General features: G+C 36.0%; 2 protein-coding genes across 3 annotated transcripts; both read right to left on the reverse strand.

Annotated features, from left to right (window-relative positions):
- On the reverse strand, positions 1 to 1,769 carry LOC103960376 (rho GDP-dissociation inhibitor 1). 2 transcript variants are annotated; one of them, XM_048580045.1, is made up of 5 exons: positions 1,299 to 1,769; positions 1,112 to 1,211; positions 784 to 1,002; positions 497 to 621; positions 1 to 390 (listed from the first exon to the last, which is right to left on the reverse strand). In XM_048580045.1, exons 1-5 carry the CDS (start codon positions 1,566 to 1,568, stop codon positions 310 to 312), a joined length of 795 nt encoding a protein of 264 aa, XP_048436002.1. In that variant the 5' UTR covers positions 1,569 to 1,769; the 3' UTR covers positions 1 to 309. The 2 variants fall into 2 exon arrangements, with proteins under 2 accessions (XP_048436002.1, XP_009371114.2); XM_009372839.3 differs by having other exon boundaries at positions 1,112 to 1,178; positions 1,299 to 1,766.
- A 6,610-nt stretch (positions 1,770 to 8,379) lies between these two features.
- Positions 8,380 to 17,803, reverse strand: LOC103960380 (phosphoglucan, water dikinase, chloroplastic). Its single transcript, XM_048579684.1, has 19 exons — positions 17,728 to 17,803; positions 17,426 to 17,687; positions 16,383 to 16,965; positions 15,891 to 15,977; positions 15,679 to 15,810; positions 14,103 to 14,228; positions 13,840 to 14,018; positions 12,890 to 12,974; positions 11,682 to 11,849; positions 11,502 to 11,554; positions 10,700 to 10,908; positions 10,501 to 10,619; positions 10,046 to 10,116; positions 9,795 to 9,912; positions 9,259 to 9,345; positions 9,075 to 9,161; positions 8,910 to 8,986; positions 8,622 to 8,782; positions 8,380 to 8,491 (listed from the first exon to the last, which is right to left on the reverse strand). Exons 2-18 carry the CDS (start codon positions 17,629 to 17,631, stop codon positions 8,662 to 8,664), a joined length of 2,508 nt encoding a protein of 835 aa, XP_048435641.1. The 5' UTR covers positions 17,632 to 17,687; positions 17,728 to 17,803; the 3' UTR covers positions 8,380 to 8,491; positions 8,622 to 8,661.
- Between the last annotated feature and the right edge of the window lie 1,061 nt (positions 17,804 to 18,864).

Consider the following 18,864-nt stretch of genomic DNA (forward strand, 5'->3'; position numbering starts at 1 on the left):
TGAAACAGAAAAGGAGAAGAAATTCATTAAAAAGCATGCATGTCTTGGTACAGTGCTTTCTTATTGAATCACATAAACATATGGATTGGATTGTGCTCAGTATGATTACAAGATACAACAACATGAGAGGAAGAAGAACATCATCTCACAGCTGAAAAGGTTCATTTGAAGCATCAATTGCCAATCTCAATGATGGATGACAAAGATAATTAACTTGTAGACTGGAAAACTTCACTAAACAACACAATGTACCACATGGTCATTTAATTAAGCCAATATTAATTGCTGAAAAACAGATGGAAATTAGTTTCAAGTGGATTTTGGCCAGTTCTTCTGGATTTCAAAGTAGTAGCTCATGTCCAAATAGCACTTTCCATCATCATCCAAAAACTGAAACAAACAGAAACAAATTAATTACCAAATCAAAGTTAATTACATGTGTGTGTGTGTGTGTGTGTGTGTATCTCTAATTAGTGAGGTTGAAATTAAACCTTACTTTGGTTCTCACACAATACCAGCCCCTGGCAAATATGCTTGCAGGAACAGTATCTTCTGCAGTCTCATATATATAAGGTTCTTCTTGAGGGCTAAATGTTCCAAGCATTCTCTTTGAATTGTCCACTGTCAAAAAGTTTAGAAGGATATTGTATCGAACTCGTCAATCATTCATGGAAGTTGAATTTAAGAAATCTTATTTATAAGTGGAAAACAATACCGTTGGACTGCAAAATTACTGACTAATACCAATAGTGTGATTATATATGATTATGATTCAGTTTTTACCTCTAACACCAGTCTTCCACACAGTGTTGGTGTACTTGAGGCCTGAGACGATGTTTTTGGAGACGGAGAATGTGAATTTGATGCGGTACTGACATCCTTCTTTGAGGGTGAACAGACTGCTCTTGGGTTTGTGAGTGAGCGGGATCGGCAGGACAAGATCCGGCCGGCCCCGGCAGACGATTGTGAGACTTAGTACCCTCACTTCCGGTTCTTTACTCTCTGATCAATTTCAAACACTTGGAATTAATTTCTCCACTCAGTAGAAATCATAGATTTTCAAAACATTTAGAAATTTATTTAATAAGATAAGAGAAAATCAGTTAAACACCTCCAACAGCAGAGAGATCAACACTCCCAAGAAGTTGCTCCTTCCATTTCCTCAAACTCTCATCATCCTTTGAAGAATTATAAACGTAATGAACAATATTCTAGTAATAAACAAAAAAGAAGAAAAACGTACAAATTAACCATGCAATGTAAAACTGACATAATGAAGTAAAAAAATAGTGACGTACTTTATCTTTCTCAAGCTGCTCCTTGAGAGAAAACTGAGGGCCAAGAACCAACTGATCCTTTTCCGATTCCAATGCGGCGACCTCATCGTCCTCTTCATCTAGATCAACCTCATCACTATGACCATCGTCACCTTTGGGTAGCAGCTGGCTCGGTTTTTCAACACTTGCAGCCATGTTTTTCTTGTCACTGTTAACGAGCTCCTCTTCTGCCATTTGAGAATTGAAAGTTGCACCTTTGGTTGCAGAAATAGCACCCACAGCTGCCGACATTTTTACCCGAAAAAAGCACGAAACGATGGAGGAAAAGATGGATGAAGAAGAGTGTAAACAAAGGTTTGGTTGGATTGGACTGGATGCTTTAATTCACTCGGTTTCTATCTATCTGTGCAGGGAACTAGGGAATACGACGTCGGATTATATTGTACAAAGTATTGTATGAGAAGAGGATTTGGAGCGAATTGTATGCAGTTGAATGTGTTATATATAATGTTGGAGGACAAACTGCTAAGCTTGGATGGCACTAGGTGAGTGAGATTGAATTACCATTTTACCCCTTATGCGTCTGCTATGCAACATGCACATTTTGGTTGATTACAAATTATTTTCTGGTACAATTTGTTTCCTTTATATATAAAAATGTGAAAAAAAAGAGGAGAAAATTGTTCAATTGTACAAAGAAGCATGGGAGTCATGATTAACATGATCAAAGAGCAGCGTGAAGTCATGATGATCACAAAAGAAAAGCAATATGGAGGACAACATGTAGATGAAAAAACAAGTGTAAAAGCACACTTTTTCTGTTCAGCAAAGAGTTCCACTCTTTTGGTCACCAGGTGATTAAGAGAGCATTTTCGTTCGTCCAATAATTATCATCAACAACAACAAAGTCTTATCTCACTAAGTGAGATCAGCTGTATGAATTTTAGAACACCTACTGCGCTTTGTTGTGCGTCAAGTCTTACAAATACTTTATGTCTTTTCTTAAAGTCTTTTTCAAAATCTTCTTAGGTTTTCCAAGGTCTTCCTCTACCCCACCTTGCTTTTGTCTCATAATCGCATTTTCTAATCATAACTCTACAGGTCTTCGGTTCACATGTCCAAACCACTTTAACCGATTCTCTCATCTTATATTTAATTGCGGCCACTCCTACTTTACCTTAGATATCATCGTTCTTAATCCTATCCTTTTTTGTGTGCCCACACTTCCAACGGAGCATTCTTATTGCTGCTGCACTAATTTTTTTCACGTGTTGATTTTTTACTGTCCAACATTCCATGTCATTGAGCATTGTTGGCCTTATTGTCATCCTATAAAATTTTCCCTTAAGGTTTAGTGGCATACAACGGTCGTACGACACACACAATGCACTCCTTCACTTCATCCATCCAACTTGTATTATATGGTTGAGATCTTCATCCAATTCTCCGTTATTTTGCAAGATAGATCCAAGAACGTTCAACGACTATCTTCTATGAAGTTTGTACTTGTTATCTACTCCAACATGATCAAAAATAAAAAATTACAAGCATGTCTACTTACATGATATGAGGATATGATGGATTAGAGGAGAAGAGATCCTCTCCGGATCTCTTCCACCAAGGCCATCGAATCAAGTGATCCAAACCTTTGAAATTTCATCCAACAACCCACCTGTTTTGACCCTTTAAAAGCTATATCTTTTTGCCGTTGGATGAAATTTCAAAAGCCCAGATCACTTAATCCAGTGGCCTTGATGGAAGAGATCCGGAGAGGATCTCTTCTTGGATTAGAGGAAATGAGGATGTGAAGGATTGTCTATGATTTAAACAACCCTCCCTTTCCCCTCCCAAAAGTTAATGGAATACCTTCATTTTCTTAGGGGAAACTTTGGATGTGGTCCCTAACTACTAATGTTCTTTGACCGAAACCTTGGTGGTTTTTAGTTTTTGATCGAAGTCTCTGATATTAATGTAATAGTGTATTTCTATGTAGGTTATTATATTTTTAAATTAAAAATAAAATTTGTAGTTATTTATATTAATGAGATTTTAAATAAAACCCATAATTTATGGGATTAAAAATATTAAAGATGAATTATACTCCAATATATTGCGTGTGTGTGTGTGGGTACATTCATCAAACTAACAAAAAAATTATTGTACCAAAGCATGGGTATATTTTTAAATTAAAAAAGGGTACATTTTTAACAAATTGGTATATTTAAGAATGGATACATATAAGATTAAAAAATTGAATTTTTTTTAATAAAAATTTAATGGTTATAAACTTAATCTAATTTTATTTTTTATATTTGGGATATGTTTGAATTGAAAATTAATTAGGAGTTTAATAAAGGTCTGAGCATTAAAACTCTAAATCAATTACTGATTTTTTTATAAAAATTATGTAACTTACATGTAATTCATTAATATATTAATGTTAGGAACTTTGATCAAAATCTAAAAACTGATAAGATATTAGTTAATTAATATTAGAAACTAAGGACTGGAAACTAATTTTTCCTTTTCTCAGATATTCCATATCCAAAATTGATGGAAGCCACTTAATTAATGCATTCTCTAAGCGTTAGTAAACTCAGAATTAGAAATCATACACATTCATTCCCACTCCCATGCATGGTAAGTAAACATGCTCTACAAGTTCAAATTGGTAGTCCCTACAAGCCACGTTGAGGCACGGCGTCCGTGCCCAAGGCCTGCTTGCGATGGCGGTTTAGGGCCCAGGGTTTAACTTGGGGTTGAGTCTGAATTCGCTCACTTCTTTTCATTGAACAATCCTAATTGCGCTGAAAAATTTCTCCTTGTAACATAATGTCGTCCCTCAATAAAATAAAATAAAAGAAAAAAGAAAAGTACCAATGAAGAACACAAGATAGACAAATTAGCCAATGCCTGATCCAAATTATTTATACAAAGCAGGGACCAGGACCATTATTTAGTTTGGCTTTGATCAAGTGTTATATTATTACAGAAACCCTAAATAATCGAACATACAATATTACTCAGAACTACAATTATTCAGATCATATCCTTTCAACTTTCCGCCTCGAACGGAAAGTTGTCCACTTATCATTATATCACATCAGTAAGTATACAGAAGCCACACACTGATGTACCTTAAGCAAACAAGCATACGTATTCAATACCTCGTACATACCAGAATGTTCCGCAAGAGAGTCCTACTGAGCTACCCGAAGATCGTGCATACAGCTGCTGTCTCCAATGAGTACCCATATACGGTTACAAAAAGAGCATTTATAGAGGTTGCGGTCGTGTCTGGACTATATAGATATCTTTGCCAACAAGACATCCTTCTATATCCTGCGGGGAGCCAAACTTCCTCTCAAGAAAGAATCCCACTGTACTGAGGCGCTGACCAAGCTGTTGACGGAAAATTGGATCAACAGTTAATGGTTTCTTGCTGTAGTCTACAGTCAAATGGATAACCTCCCCATCAGCAAGGACTGCACCCACTAGCTCCTCACTGAAATTCGCGAATGCCAGAGTTCGCACACTCCCATCAAATTTCCCAGACGATAAACGCCAGGGCGTGCCCCTAGTGCCTGAAGCCAAAGTTTCACCAAGGCCAGAAGCTATTTCAGCCTCAACAGAATTATGATCATGGTCCGTTGGGCTCACTGTATGAAGCACAAAGGATAAGTCTGGTGAAAGCATTTCTTGCACCAGAATTGCCATTTTAGCTTCCTTCTGAGGTACACCAGCAGCACGACGGCTCAAAACTGCCCTCCGAGTGTAAAGTGAAGCCCATACTCTGCTAATAGCATTTGCAAAGACTGTTGGATTTGAAACACTAACATTGGGAATTGAGTCATATAATCCAGCAGCTGACATTCCAGCCAAGTCCTCAACATTAGCACTTGAACGAACAATTAGGCGTGCATTTCCAGGAAATATTTTTCCTATGCTATCAATAATGTCTTTCGAGGGCTGTAGGGAAGAGACTAGTTCCTGGAGCTGACTACAAAGTTGTTCAAGCTCCCCACCTTCCAGCTTCTGTGTTTCCACCTTATCTAGTAACGACCTAAATAATTCGGTGGATTTGCTTTGTTCCAATGCCAATTCCATGGAGCCAAACGGTATAACTGCCCCCAAAGGGACTTTGAAGGACGCTGGTACCCCTTCGTCATTATAAACTGCCAATCAAAAACCACAAGACTCGGGTAAATGTAAAGGAACAAAAACATATGTAGGAAAATAGTGATATTTTTATTAGGCAATCCACAATCATCTCTCGTCCATTACATGCAAGTGGTTGTATGCACTAATTTTCTGCAGTACATTCTAATGCATACTGAAGATAACTAAGTTTACATATGCATATGGAAAATGATAAAAAATTAATTTTAAAATTTGACCAAGAAATCCATTACTCATCATCAATCAATTGTTACAAGTAGAAGCAAATCTTTTACTCATAAGGTCATTTGTTCAATGGATATGGTCATCTGTTTCCGTATGAGTGGCCGAATTTTAAGACACTTTTATTTCACAACATAATCATCTACTCGTTATCCAGTTTTCAAACAAGGGTCACCACCTATCCAATTGTTTAAGAACGAGTAGTTGTGTGTTCACCCAAGAAGTAATAAAATTTAGGCTTCTTTTTAGCAATGACAGTTGTACTCTTCGCCAAGTCTCACTTTACCCCCTACACTATTGTGTTTCACTTTCCCCCTTGCACTCATGTTTTGAGTCCCATTTTTACACTATTTCGTCAATTCCTGTCATCAAATAATAATAAAATTTATCCATTAAAATTCAAATACAATTAATAGATGCAAAATGATAATTAAACCCACATCTCTCCTCCCTACAGTCCCTTTCCTCTTTTCTCTCTCCTTTAGTCACCGTTTCATCATCTTCGATTCTTATTTCATCTTCTTCTTTACATTAACTTCTTCTTTACATTAAGCATTCTCATTTGTTAATATCAGCAACTTCTTTTGTTTAAGTAATAATTTTATTCTCCCTGTTTTATATAATATCAGGTTGTTGCGAATGCCAAGAGTATAGATGTCATCGTTGAAAGTCACTCCTAGAAGATTAATCATCTCATCTGATGGAAATGAAAGGGGAAGGCCTTGAAATCTTTTCCAAGAGAAAGAGAAAAAAAAATAAGAATCCTTTCCTTACTGTTGCTACACAAATTAAACAGTTTTGAAGAAAAATTAAATTAAGCATTTGACAGTGGTGAATAAGAAAGAGAACCAACAAAACTTTCAAGGGAAGTTGCTCATGTCTACACTTATCTACAAAATTTGCTCATATCTTTCCCCACAAATTTCCTTCTTAACTCTAAGAACCATATCAGATGGAAGAAGATGAAACGGTGATTGCAGAAGGAGAAAGAGAGAGGAAGTGTCTGGAGGGAGGAGAGATGTGGGATTTGAATTGTTTTTCATATTTTCCTTTTCATTTTTTTATTGTATTTGATTTTTAATGAAGAAATGTATCATAATATCCATGTCACGTCAGCAACTTAACAGTTTTGTTGACGAAATAGTGTAAATTGGGACACGAAGCAAGAGTGCAGGGGGTAAAGTAAGCCACACTAGAGTGTAGGACCAGTATATTAACCCATCAAATTTCAACAGCTCTATTCACCTGGAGCAATGTATGATGTGCAAAGACTAAATATAAGACTATTGCAACTGAACATGTCTTGTCGATGTATATCCGTAAGGTTCAGCACATACGGGTGAATAATGTTAGAGCACACTCAAGTGACACATAAAAACAGAGCCAGCAGTCAAATGCCAACTCATCAAGCCAAATTAGTTAGAGCTGTTGATTACAGCTGTCATAGTGGTTGTAACTAATTGTAAAGTTGTAGCTTCAACTTAAAGCAAGTGTATAAATATAAATGATGTAATCATTTAGCTTCAATTAAAAGTATTCTGAGATACATTAAGGTGACTATTGATCATGGAATATTGGAATGTGGTTTGAGAAGGGTTCTTCATTACTAAAGGCATTTTCAGATGCAGACTGGGCAGGGTGCCCTACATACAGCACCAGAACATCAACCAGCGGCTCTTGTGTTTTTCTGGTTAACAACCTTCTTACTTGGTCTGCAAAGAAAAAAATATAGTCGCTACAAGCTCTAAAGAAGATGAGTGCAGAAGTCATCCAACCACTGCTCCCGTGATCTATATCTGCAAGTTGTTTAGTGATATTAGTTATTTTCTAGCCAATCCTCCTATTTTCTAATGAACTGGTTGATCCCCGACCTCCATCGATATCTATAAACATTTATGTTTCAAATCTCAATGTTGGAGACCTTGATGGATTGAACAGGGGTTTTCAATAATCAGTGATGACGACTGCACTTGGTTGGAGAGGCCATCAATTTCTGGAGGAAGAGGTTGTTACAGCCTTGAGGGATTGTGAAAGGATAAGGTCCTCAGGATGTGACAGGTTCACCAATGAACTTTACAGAAGTGTTAGAGAGGTCTCAAAGATGATAGACTGCATTGCTTGCATGATTTTCAATGGGAATAGTATCGTTTCCACATAATCATCATAGTTTTATTTCCAAGAGGGAGTTACAGGTCGAACTACGGGAAAAGTGCTAGTTTTTAAGGTCTGAGGCAATGGAAATGGAATCTATGAGAATCAAATGCTTTCTTTAATTTTTCTTGTCTACAAGTAGGGGATGGTAGATGAATCAGGTTCCAGTTTCCTCATCGACTTGGTCAGACACCTCTCAAAGAAGCTTGACAGGGGCACAGGTGGTGATATTTCTCATGTGAATGCAATCCGTTTTTCTAAGTAAGATTGGGAAGTATAGATGTCAGTGCCAAACATACAACAGTGAAGATATCGATCGAGATGGATTTTTGAGCAACTAACATTCCCGCTACCATTGTCACTATATTTTCTTTGGTTGCTTCCTTGTTAAACTCGTAACATCTTGGAAGCTAGAGTAGCACCTTTGGCTTTCAGAAAAATCTTTATCAAAAAGAAAGAAAAAGTTCTAGACTAGTGATTCAAATCAAGGGCAATCATTTCAATTAGTTCAACTAGACTAGTGATCCCTAACGACCATAAAAAAAATTACCTTTCTCAGATTCTGCAGCCAAAGAAGCTAAACGACCACAAGCCGCAGCCTTTGCACCTGAAATCTCTGCATCTGCATCAGCAAGTAGTAAAACTCCTCCAGCGGAAACCCCCTAGATGATACAATTATTAATATATTCAGAAGCAACATAATTTCTGGTGATCAAAATCAATATCAATGAAAAAAAGCAAAAATTTGATTAACATTTTGGGATGAGAGATTAAAAGTAAACAAAATTTTACCTGATTGGAGTTGGCTTTAGTAGCAGACCATGAAGGACCATCACTTCCAATGTGCTTCAACCCTGGGTACACCATCACCTGAAAGATTCTCCACTGACAAATGGCCATTGCTATTTTCTGATGAAGGATATATATCAACACCTGATGAGGATGCTTCTAACCTGCAAAGTTCATATAAGTGAGAAATAAATAAATCAATGTCACGCCACTATTCTTATTTTCTAATGATTCATTCGCACTGTTTATATGATTTGATTAAAGGACTCCTCAAAAGTTTGGAAAAATAACCTCACACATTTCCCCTTGTGTTTTTGTATATCGGCAACTTTATCATCATCTTCACATGTCACGAGCACAACCTTCTCCTACATATCACCATCATAGTCTATTGATTAGAATTATATATTCATGTCAAAAAAATTTGATACCTTGACCTTTCAACAGACGACATACTTGTCGAGCTCTGACACCGAGATGAGATAAGTGAGGAAGTTCTTGCAGAAGTACAACTCCCACAATGTTACTCCCAGCAGCTGTAACCTGACAGATGAATTAGCTGTAAGAAAATGATGGTAACTAGATGCTATAACATTCTTATGGTTTGACGAAAACTATAAAAGTAAGCAGAATGAAAAACCTCTTCATCTCCATCTGCTCTGTTGACCACAAGAACAATTGGTCCTTCCACGGTTGATGGTATTGATCCAGGGACAATCCTCTCAACCTGAAGTTATAGCAGTATATTGTCAGGCGTAAATGCGAACCAAATAATTACAAGAAGGCAAATACTACTAATTACTTAATCCTTTGGTGTACATGTACATACATTGTATTTAATTCATATAACTTCTAAAAGTATCTATTTGACCTGATTAATATCTACCTACAATCTAAATGCTTTCCAAGTAAATCTATTTATTTCTACTCTTCGTTCCTCCAAATTTTGCTGATATTGATCTCTATATCTCTGTAACTTTTGAACTTTGACACAGTTCAATTTCAACATTTCACTTGGCTTATAAGTAAGTTTGAACTCCAAGAAAACATAGAACCTAAAATCTAAGTTCAGGGTGTATTTTTAACTACAAAGATTTTTTTTGGGGATAGAAAACATGAACATGATACTCAATTGTGATTTTATTTCACACTTAGGGGATCAAACATTGAGGGTACCAGAAGTAATGTTCCCACAGCAGCTCCTGGCACAATAACATCCCAACCTTGAGAACCAATGGTACTTCTAGCAGCTTTTAAAAGTAGGGTGCACAGTTTTGAGACCTGAAATATTACACTGCAGATAGCATTTGTAGGTGGAAAGTCAGACAGCAATAGTTCCATGTAGTCCGTTACTGTACAGTCTTAATACTGCTGTAAATGATGGTTTATGTCAAATGCCAATATATATATTTGAAAGGTAAACATACCCAGCACGAATCTCGGCTTCAGCATATGTCCTTACACTGTTCTCAGGGATCCCAAAAGCTTTTCCTAATATCTGCAAAAGTTACCAAAATTCCATTTTAAATTGGTCTAGAATTTTAGCACTTTTCTGATGATGATGAACTAAGTTAATTGGTACAAATAATCTGAACAGCCAAGAGAGAATGATAAGGCTCAAAGAAGATTTATCCAAGAATACCATATCATTGGCCCATAAAAGAAATATAGTATTTACAATACACACAGAACATTTGGCAAGTATGTTTCAAGAAATTCTTCAAACTAAAACCCTTGGGTTCAATTCTTTAAAACAAGAAATTGAAGGGTTAACCATCCACCAAGGAGATTCCATAATAGATCAAGCTTTGTTGAACCCAAGGCTATCTTTAGCCTCATCAACCATTTTTGCTTTTTGAAAATTAAAGGAAAGAAAAAATACCTGGACATTTTGGGGGAATATTTGAAGAAGTGCTTCAGAATATTCTTCAGTTAGCCTCCTGGCTCTATCAAGAGTAGCTTTAAGCCTTAGTGCCCAGACTCTTTTGCCATCTTCACTTCCTTTAAGAGTAGAACAGGAGGGGAAATTAAAAAAAGGTGGGTTGTTTAAACAGTATGCATTCCATGCACGGGCTAGTTACCTTCCTTTTCAGAAAGACCTCTTGCTTTCCATGCAACAAGCTCATTCTCAATAGCAGCACATTCTTCAGGCTTCCAACCAGATAAACTTAGCTGATGAATCCCGACAATAAGGGCATCAAGTGGACCATTCCAAGAGCTTATATCCTTTGATTTCACATTTTCTGCCAGCCAGTGTGCCCCTCCCAAAGCATCAAGCTCATTAAGGAATCTAACCAAATCAATGATTGTCCATAACAAAATTAATACCCAAAATCTTGATAATTGAAATATACTCAGACAGAAAGTTCAAAATATTTAAACAGTGGGGTCATGAGTTTTAGGTTGAACAGATTGCAGTGAACAATGTCATTCATGATGGTTCGTCTTTTTAACCGTTGTCATGCATAAATTTTACAACCAGCTGCTACTTGGAGTTTTAGATAACCGGTTGCTAAATCATAAATCAACACAGTGCTCCCCGCAAAATACTCACATTTTAAAATGATAATTACACAAGTGTCATTTTCTGCCACATAAGTTTATGATAGTACAGGGCTCCCCGCTAAATGCTCAACTGAAATATATCAGCATCGCTAGATTCAAAGTTTGTGCAATTTAAAGGACGCAAATCTGAACTATCATGAGGGGTCAATTCCTTAATTCAAGGGAGACACTGCTCAAATTGAAACTTTGAACACTACATAGACATAGGGGTTCAAGTTCAGGAGGGGTTAAATTTCCCATGTATTTATTCATGTGAAATGATAAAAACTAAAACAAAAATACTTAAACTGCATTTACAGCCAAAAATTATTTTCCTACCTGCTTAAAAGAATAAACGAATAGTCCTCAAGTCCAATCTCACAAAGGCGCCACTGATTTATTAATACAGAGATGAAGAACAGATAACCATTAGAAGAAAAATCATCAAACGGTGACCTCATTAATTGTTTCAGTTGAAGCTTTTGATTAATAATTAAAAAAAAAAAAAAGAAATATCACCTTCTGACGCATAGCCACTGCATTATCAGGAGCATCATTTCTAAGGCCACTTTCAAGACCCTTCGCAATTATTTCTCTAAGGGCACTCAAAGATTGCATGGTCTTGAACAACAGATCAGTGCCAATATTTCCCAAACCTTTATTTGACACTTCTAAAGTATCCAAACTCTGGAAATAAAACAAAAAATACGAATAAAAAAAAATTGATCTTGCAATTATGTCATCATAACCCAAACACCACTAAGAAATTAAACTGGAATTGGCAATACCAATGAAAAATAGTACAACAAAAATTACTAATCTATAGTAAACATCATCATGCATATAAATTGTGAACTTGTTGATTAGATGGAACCACAATTGTCATATCCTTCCTTTCAGAGGTAAAGTGAGGATATTTTTTTTTTTTTTTTTTTGCTTACGAATTAAATTATGTTACACTTCAGGAATAAAGTAAAAAACAAAATACGTAATGCAACCAAACAATAAATAAAAAATATATAAATGATTTAGATGTATATGCTCCTTAATGTGCTTAAAATTATTACCAAAAAGGGACTAAATCCAGCATCAAGTCTTCAAATGGACAAGGGAAGTGCCAAATTGACAACAGAATCAGTTCTTACCATATTAGAGTTTCTAACTGCTGGGAATGGAACGTTAAAGATTGCAAGAATAAAGAAAAGATTGACAACCAACTTTACATCAAGTTCCTTCATCTTGCATTCTTGAATGGGAAATTTTTCATATAGGAGTTATTTATGTAAGCTTGTTACTTTCAATGAAACTAGATGGATCACTCACACATGAGAAAAGAAAGTGGTAGATGGGGGTGAAAATGGGTGGGTGGGTATGAAATGTTGACCCTAGAATAAAATGGTATATGGATCACACATATATTAGTAATTTTTTTACTTCTTCAATACACCATTCCTAGAATGAAATGTTAACCCTAGCTGCCAGGAAAGATTGAACTCTATATTTATGAACCTCACAGTACAACAATAAGAAAATTTGGGCATGCAAGTTTTACGCCTGATAATTCGGGGTATAAAGTTTTGTGTATGAGCAATAGAGCACATGAACTAAATAAATAAACTGTATAATATTGGAACAACTGAACTTCACATATTCAGATCCAAAGGATCATCCTATGCCTTCCTTCACACAAAAAATTACTCCAATGCATAAAATTGAAGAAAACAAACCTTTTTGCACTCGAGAAACAATGCAAGAGCTGAACGGCCTTTATCATCAAATGAGTCTTTGAGGGATTCAAGTTGTTCGGCAAGGCTGCAATAGCACAAAATCAGAACCAATTGTCAGAGCACCAGCACTAAAATTCAAATTATAAATCAAAGAACATTACAAAACAAGAAAATTTAATAGAAGATCAAACACAGGAAACCAATCATTTTAATCATGAAGCTGAGAGGGGAGTGTGAGTTTACCACAATTATCCACATAAACAAGTGAGTTTATTTTGAACTTCAGGGAAATATTATGTTACAACAAAGGGAAAACTAATTTCTAAAAACATTGGTTAACTAGATGATATATTAAAAGCTTTTTGCATGTTATTTTAGTTTTAACTCCTAAATCCAGAAAGAATATGGTAATGCAAATGGTTGAAAAAAAAAATGGCTGGAGATTCATATGCTTAGCAGGTCCTCTTCAACTATTATATTTCACATCTTCCTGAAAGGAAAAGTCATGTTGAACTTTTGAGTACTACAGGTATAGGTGTCTCAGATAGTTAAGACAAACATTTTCCCTCACAGGATTTCTACACTTTATCCTTTCAGATCAAACAGATCTCTCGATATCATATCTACAACAATTTTCATATATTCAGTTGTAAGGCTCTATACAGTTCTCTTCTGTCTTCCTTTCTGATAACCTAATGGTAGTAAAGTAGGAATTCCACACACACAGTAGCATACAATTTATGTGAATTTTTAAAAAAAGAAACACGAACCCTGAGAGCAAATAGCAATTCAAGTTTTAAGAGGTTCAGCCACACTGCAGGGATTTTATTTTATTATCTTCTAAAAAAGTTGAAGTTCATGCAGAATAAACTAACTTCCATAAAATTTCTCCAAAATTTTTCTTTTATTGATTGAAGTAAATCTGGAGAAAAACTTGTTTCATGCCAAACCTTCCAGCATTGAAGAAGTCCTTGAGTTCATGATGGAATATCTTGAACTGCTCTACAAATGCTCCATTGTATTCTCCAGGGTTCTTGGTTATTCTTGCAAGCATTGCTTCTGTAGCAACTAGATCTTCAGGGCCGGCATTACGGTGAAGCTTGTTTTGAATTGTATGCTTAATTTCTTGCTGGAATTTACAAAATTGTTCAATATCAAAACATCACTGATTGAAATAGAAATAAATGCACCAAAATTCCCTGCAACGTATAACCTTGAGGTCATGAGGGATATCATTCCGATGGGCAATGTCTCTTATTCGTGTTAGGGGGACAGATGCAGTAAACTCTGCTTTGAAAGATGGCAGACATGGATGAATTTTGCGGATGACAAGTACTTCCTGGAGATCAGAAATAAAATTTTCAACTGAGAACCAGAAACCAATATAAGAAGTTATAATAGAAAAGGAAAAAATGCAGATATGATTGAATACACGGTAATGATCAAAGATTTTTTTTTTTTTTTTTTTTTTTTTTTGGTACTCTTGGACCAACAGTGATGTGAATTCCTAGTGATTCCATCTTCCGTCCAGTCTCTTTTTTTATTGAGAAAACACTGTGCTTTTTCCCAAAGGTAAAGGCCAAGTTAAGTGGTATCAGTCTATCAGAGTGTGGTGTCAATTTCGGGTTTGTTTCGTTGGAGAGAATTAGCAGGATGTTTTAGGAAAAGGTGGGGGTAAGTGAGTTTCTAGTGGGATAGAGTTTAGATTTTGCGCATTGATGCGGGCTCAAAATTTAACTACAATCCCTTTTCTTGAGTGCATTTCAGGGTTCCTTCAAGTTTATGCTTAGGAAGAGAGAAATGTAAATTTCTATTGCATTTGGTCATTTCTGCATATGACATATTCTTCCAATTTCTAAACTCTAATGCTAGATATAATTATTTGATGGACAACAAACATTAATATTTTTCATTTTCCTAAAACCAATCAAGTCCTAGCACACTTTTAAACAACCAACAGCATTAGCAGGTCATGGATTCTAGCCTCACTATTCACAAGTTTGAGCAATCAGAGAGAATTGGACTTATCAATTGATTATAAGATCATCTCTTGAGGACTTCACCAATCTATAAAAGTAACAAGGCAGTGCATCACTTCTTTACTTATGAGCACAAACTTGAGGTCCTAATTCCATGACATTTTGCACTAGCCTCGCCTTTTTCCCTCAACACAAAACTTCACTTATGTTTCTGGTTCTAAGAATCAATCATAAAAACCAAAATTTCCTAAGCTACCAAAGGGATTAAGACGACAGACAAATTATATGGGAAGATAAAGAAACAAACTGTTATGCACCCTATGAGTAAAAGAAAAAACTGGTTGCCAAAATATGGTAAGTGAAATTTCTTATTGATCAATATGCTGGAAGTGAGGGCCCATTTGGTGGGCTCGATGGGATTGGGCCTTAGGAATACAATTGGGTTGGCAGGGATGGGTTACATAGCCCATATGTGTGGTTGGGTTACATAACCCATCATATTTTCCCTTATTTCGGATTTGTAGCCAATCTAGTCCGTGTTACAATTTTTCTCACCAAACATTGGTTGGGCTACAAGTCCAATTTAATTGGAAATAACCCATCCCATCCAGCCCACCAAACGAGGCCAAGGTCCTTAGCTTCATGTATGATAACCAATCTTATCCTATACCCAATTTAGAGTACATTTGACATAGCTATGATGAGATTATTTTATACGTACCACAGAAGTCTAATCAATAAAATAAAATAAAATAAACCAACTAAAATCAATGGTCAGACCAAATCATGTCAAATAAGATGAAAGATCACCTGGGGTGAAGTATCTTTCTTACAGGAAATTCTTTCCAGTTCTCGAAATATAACCCTGGAAATCTCAGCATGTCGGTTTGGTCGATGATGACCTCCACCTTCAAAGCAAGGAATCTGGCCTGTATTTATCCACTGCATTACCAAGAAAATCTAAGAAACGCGAGAAAAACCCAAAATAAAAATGAAAGTCTAAAAGAAATAACGAGCAAAACCTTCAAATAAATGGCAGAATTTATGAGAGCATCCAACCGGTCCTCACTTTGCAAACTTCCAACAAGTAGATCACGTACAACTTCAAGCTTCAACATCAGAAGGTGTACATTAATGCTAAGAAAAAAAATGACGAAACTAAAAAGTACGACATATATGATGAAATTTGATTTAATTAAAATATAAACTGGAGCAACAAATTGTCTTTGTTAACAAGGTCTTTCCCATGAGGACTTCACATTATCTTTACTGACAATTAGTTAATAAAAACAACCCAAAGGCATAATTCCCTGTTTGAGTTCAGAAATAAAAAATCAAAACTTTCTGGACAATGTGTAAAACTTAAAAATACACAACACAGAAAAGGAAAAATAAGTATCCATAAAAAGATTGTTAATGTAAACGGTAACTAAAACAGTTGAGGCAACATTCTGAATAAATCTCATAGACTTTGAAAAAACAGATAACAGATAAAAGGCAATCAATCGAGGTACCTTTCTCCACCAATTCCTTGCATTTCGATCACCTTCAACTAACTTCAGAGCCAACCCTTCAAGACCAGAGGTGTCCCATTTTCCTCCTTCACGGTTCCCATGCTCATTTGACCGCATGAATGAGATGGCATTACCTTTCCATTCACCAACAAAAGTACTAGACTCCACCTCTTCAGCACCAACAGTATCAGCCACTGTAGAACCGTTCTGACCCACATCCTCCCCTTCCTCCGAAGAGGGTAAACCCACAGCCTCCGTAGTTGCATTCCAATGACAAACCATATCAAAACTTCCTCCTTTGGGAAGTTTCAAGACCCGATTGTGACCACCTTCCCAAAGCATACTCTTGTCTGCCCTTACAGTCAAAAACTTATACTCAACAGACTCACCCCCTTTGAACTCCAGTGTACATACCCATCCGCTCTCCGTCCAATTCATAGGCACCTTCTTCTTCCATGATCCCAATTCCTTCACTGAACCCAATATTGCAACACTCTCACCAAATTTAACTTGGTGATCCAATCGAATATTAAGCCGAACTTTCCCAGACTCGGACTTCATCATGTTGTCTTTCTCCTCGTCACTGCCAACCGAAAAAAAATAAATAAATAAATGAATAAAAAAAAAATAATAACAAAAACGACTTTATTTGGACTTTCCCTATTCCAATTCTCAAAGTCAAGGAACTAGACTTCAGTGCATGATTGTTAGTATATTTGGAGTAACACGGTTTCAAATGGCTCAATTATAATCTACGAAGCACATGAAGAACATAAATTAAAGCGTTTTCGCTAATTACACAAATTGATATCAGTTGAATTTGTAGTGGCGAAATCTATTCCGCATGGCATTCAGCCAAATAACTAACGTTTTAGCTAAAAAAAGGCAAGAATTAAGTGATCATTGAAACGAAAAAACATAATATACTTGTATAATTAGAAGGATCCACAAATCTCTGTTTGGCAACTGAGAAAATGCAAGAAAGTTAGGAACTTGCTCGAAAAACAGAGGGAATTAAGGAAATTAAACGGTAATAATCATACATGGATTGAGCGGAGGAAACACCACAAATGATCTGACAAGTGTTGAATTTGTGGTAGAGGGGACGAAAACCCCTCTTATGGGCGAAGAAGGGAACGACGGCAAGGCTTCCCAGGAATTGATGCCGAGGGTGGAGGCATCGGAGTTGCTTGCGACGGTGGAGTTGTGGCGCGGAAGAAGAGGTGTGCAGCGCATGCACGCAATCCATTCGACGAAATGCCAAACCAGAACCCACAAGCGACAAAGAGAGAGAGAGAGAGAGAGAGAGAGAGAGAGAGAGAGAGAGAGAGAGAGAGAGAGGGAGGGAGTGAGGTTTGGGTTTGGAAGCAGAGACGATGAGTCAGTCCAAATGAGATGAGGAGGAAGATTGGAGAAGTGTGAAGTGAGAGTACTTATTATTTTATTTTATTTTACTTGGGACACGTGGCAGCGAGCCAATCCAAATCCCCAAAATAGATCCTTTTGTCCGGGTCCTATACGCAAAGCTTTCCAAAAATTTATGGTCTCGGAAAACCACGAATTAAATTCAAAAGCACTTAAATGTTTTTTTGTAAAAAACGCTGGTATATATATGTCATAAGTATTTCAAATGTTTTTTTACTATTTACTCATAATTTTAATAAAGATTAATTCAAAGATATTTTTATAAAAGTGCATTCCATAAATATTATTATTAAAAGGAAAAACTCAAATTTGTAAGATATTTTTCAAAAAGGTAAGGCCGTTGTCTCCTAGCACATGATAAAGTTGACAAGATAGCGGACATAAAAATAAAAATAAAATATAAAAAGGAGGACAAGATAAATCACATCTGCATGCCCACATTAGTCATGTGCCCTGGTGAAAGTGTTCCAACGAAGTTAGCGGTATGAGTTAGGGGTGGAAAAAATCCCCAAAAATTCCGAACCAAAACAAAAAAATACTGATTTCAAATTGAAAATATCCCAAAGCGATTTTTCCAAAATTTTCGGTATGCTATACCGAAAAAATACCGAAATTTCGGTATAGGAATCGGGATTGTCTTCCCAATATTTCGGTATTCCCTTACAGAACCGAAATATATATTTTTAATTATTATATATATATATATATATAAATCATGTTGGCACAATAATGAAAAAATCATGTTACTTTATTTTTCATCCCTGCAACATAAAGATATGAAGGATTATGATATGTGTTATATGTCATTCTATTTCATTGATAGGAGTTACCTTTACTGGAAGTAACATAAACACCAGTGTAAAAGTTGTTGAAGAAAGTAGAGAACATAAACACCGGAAGTGTAATGAGTATTCCACAGAATCACAAAAGGTATATAACTTCTGGAATAGGTTTGCCTTCTAGTGTTTTCTTAAATGTTAAAACAATTTTGTTCTATAGGTTATAAACTTATAAATGCATCTCAGTACTAAAGAAGAAAATATCATATAAAACTTAT

The sequence above is a fragment of a genome, unplaced genomic scaffold, assembly GCF_019419815.1.
Source record: "Pyrus x bretschneideri cultivar Hongxiangsu unplaced genomic scaffold, Pyrus_bretschneideri_v1 Contig14, whole genome shotgun sequence".
NCBI lineage: Eukaryota > Viridiplantae > Streptophyta > Magnoliopsida > Rosales > Rosaceae > Pyrus > Pyrus x bretschneideri.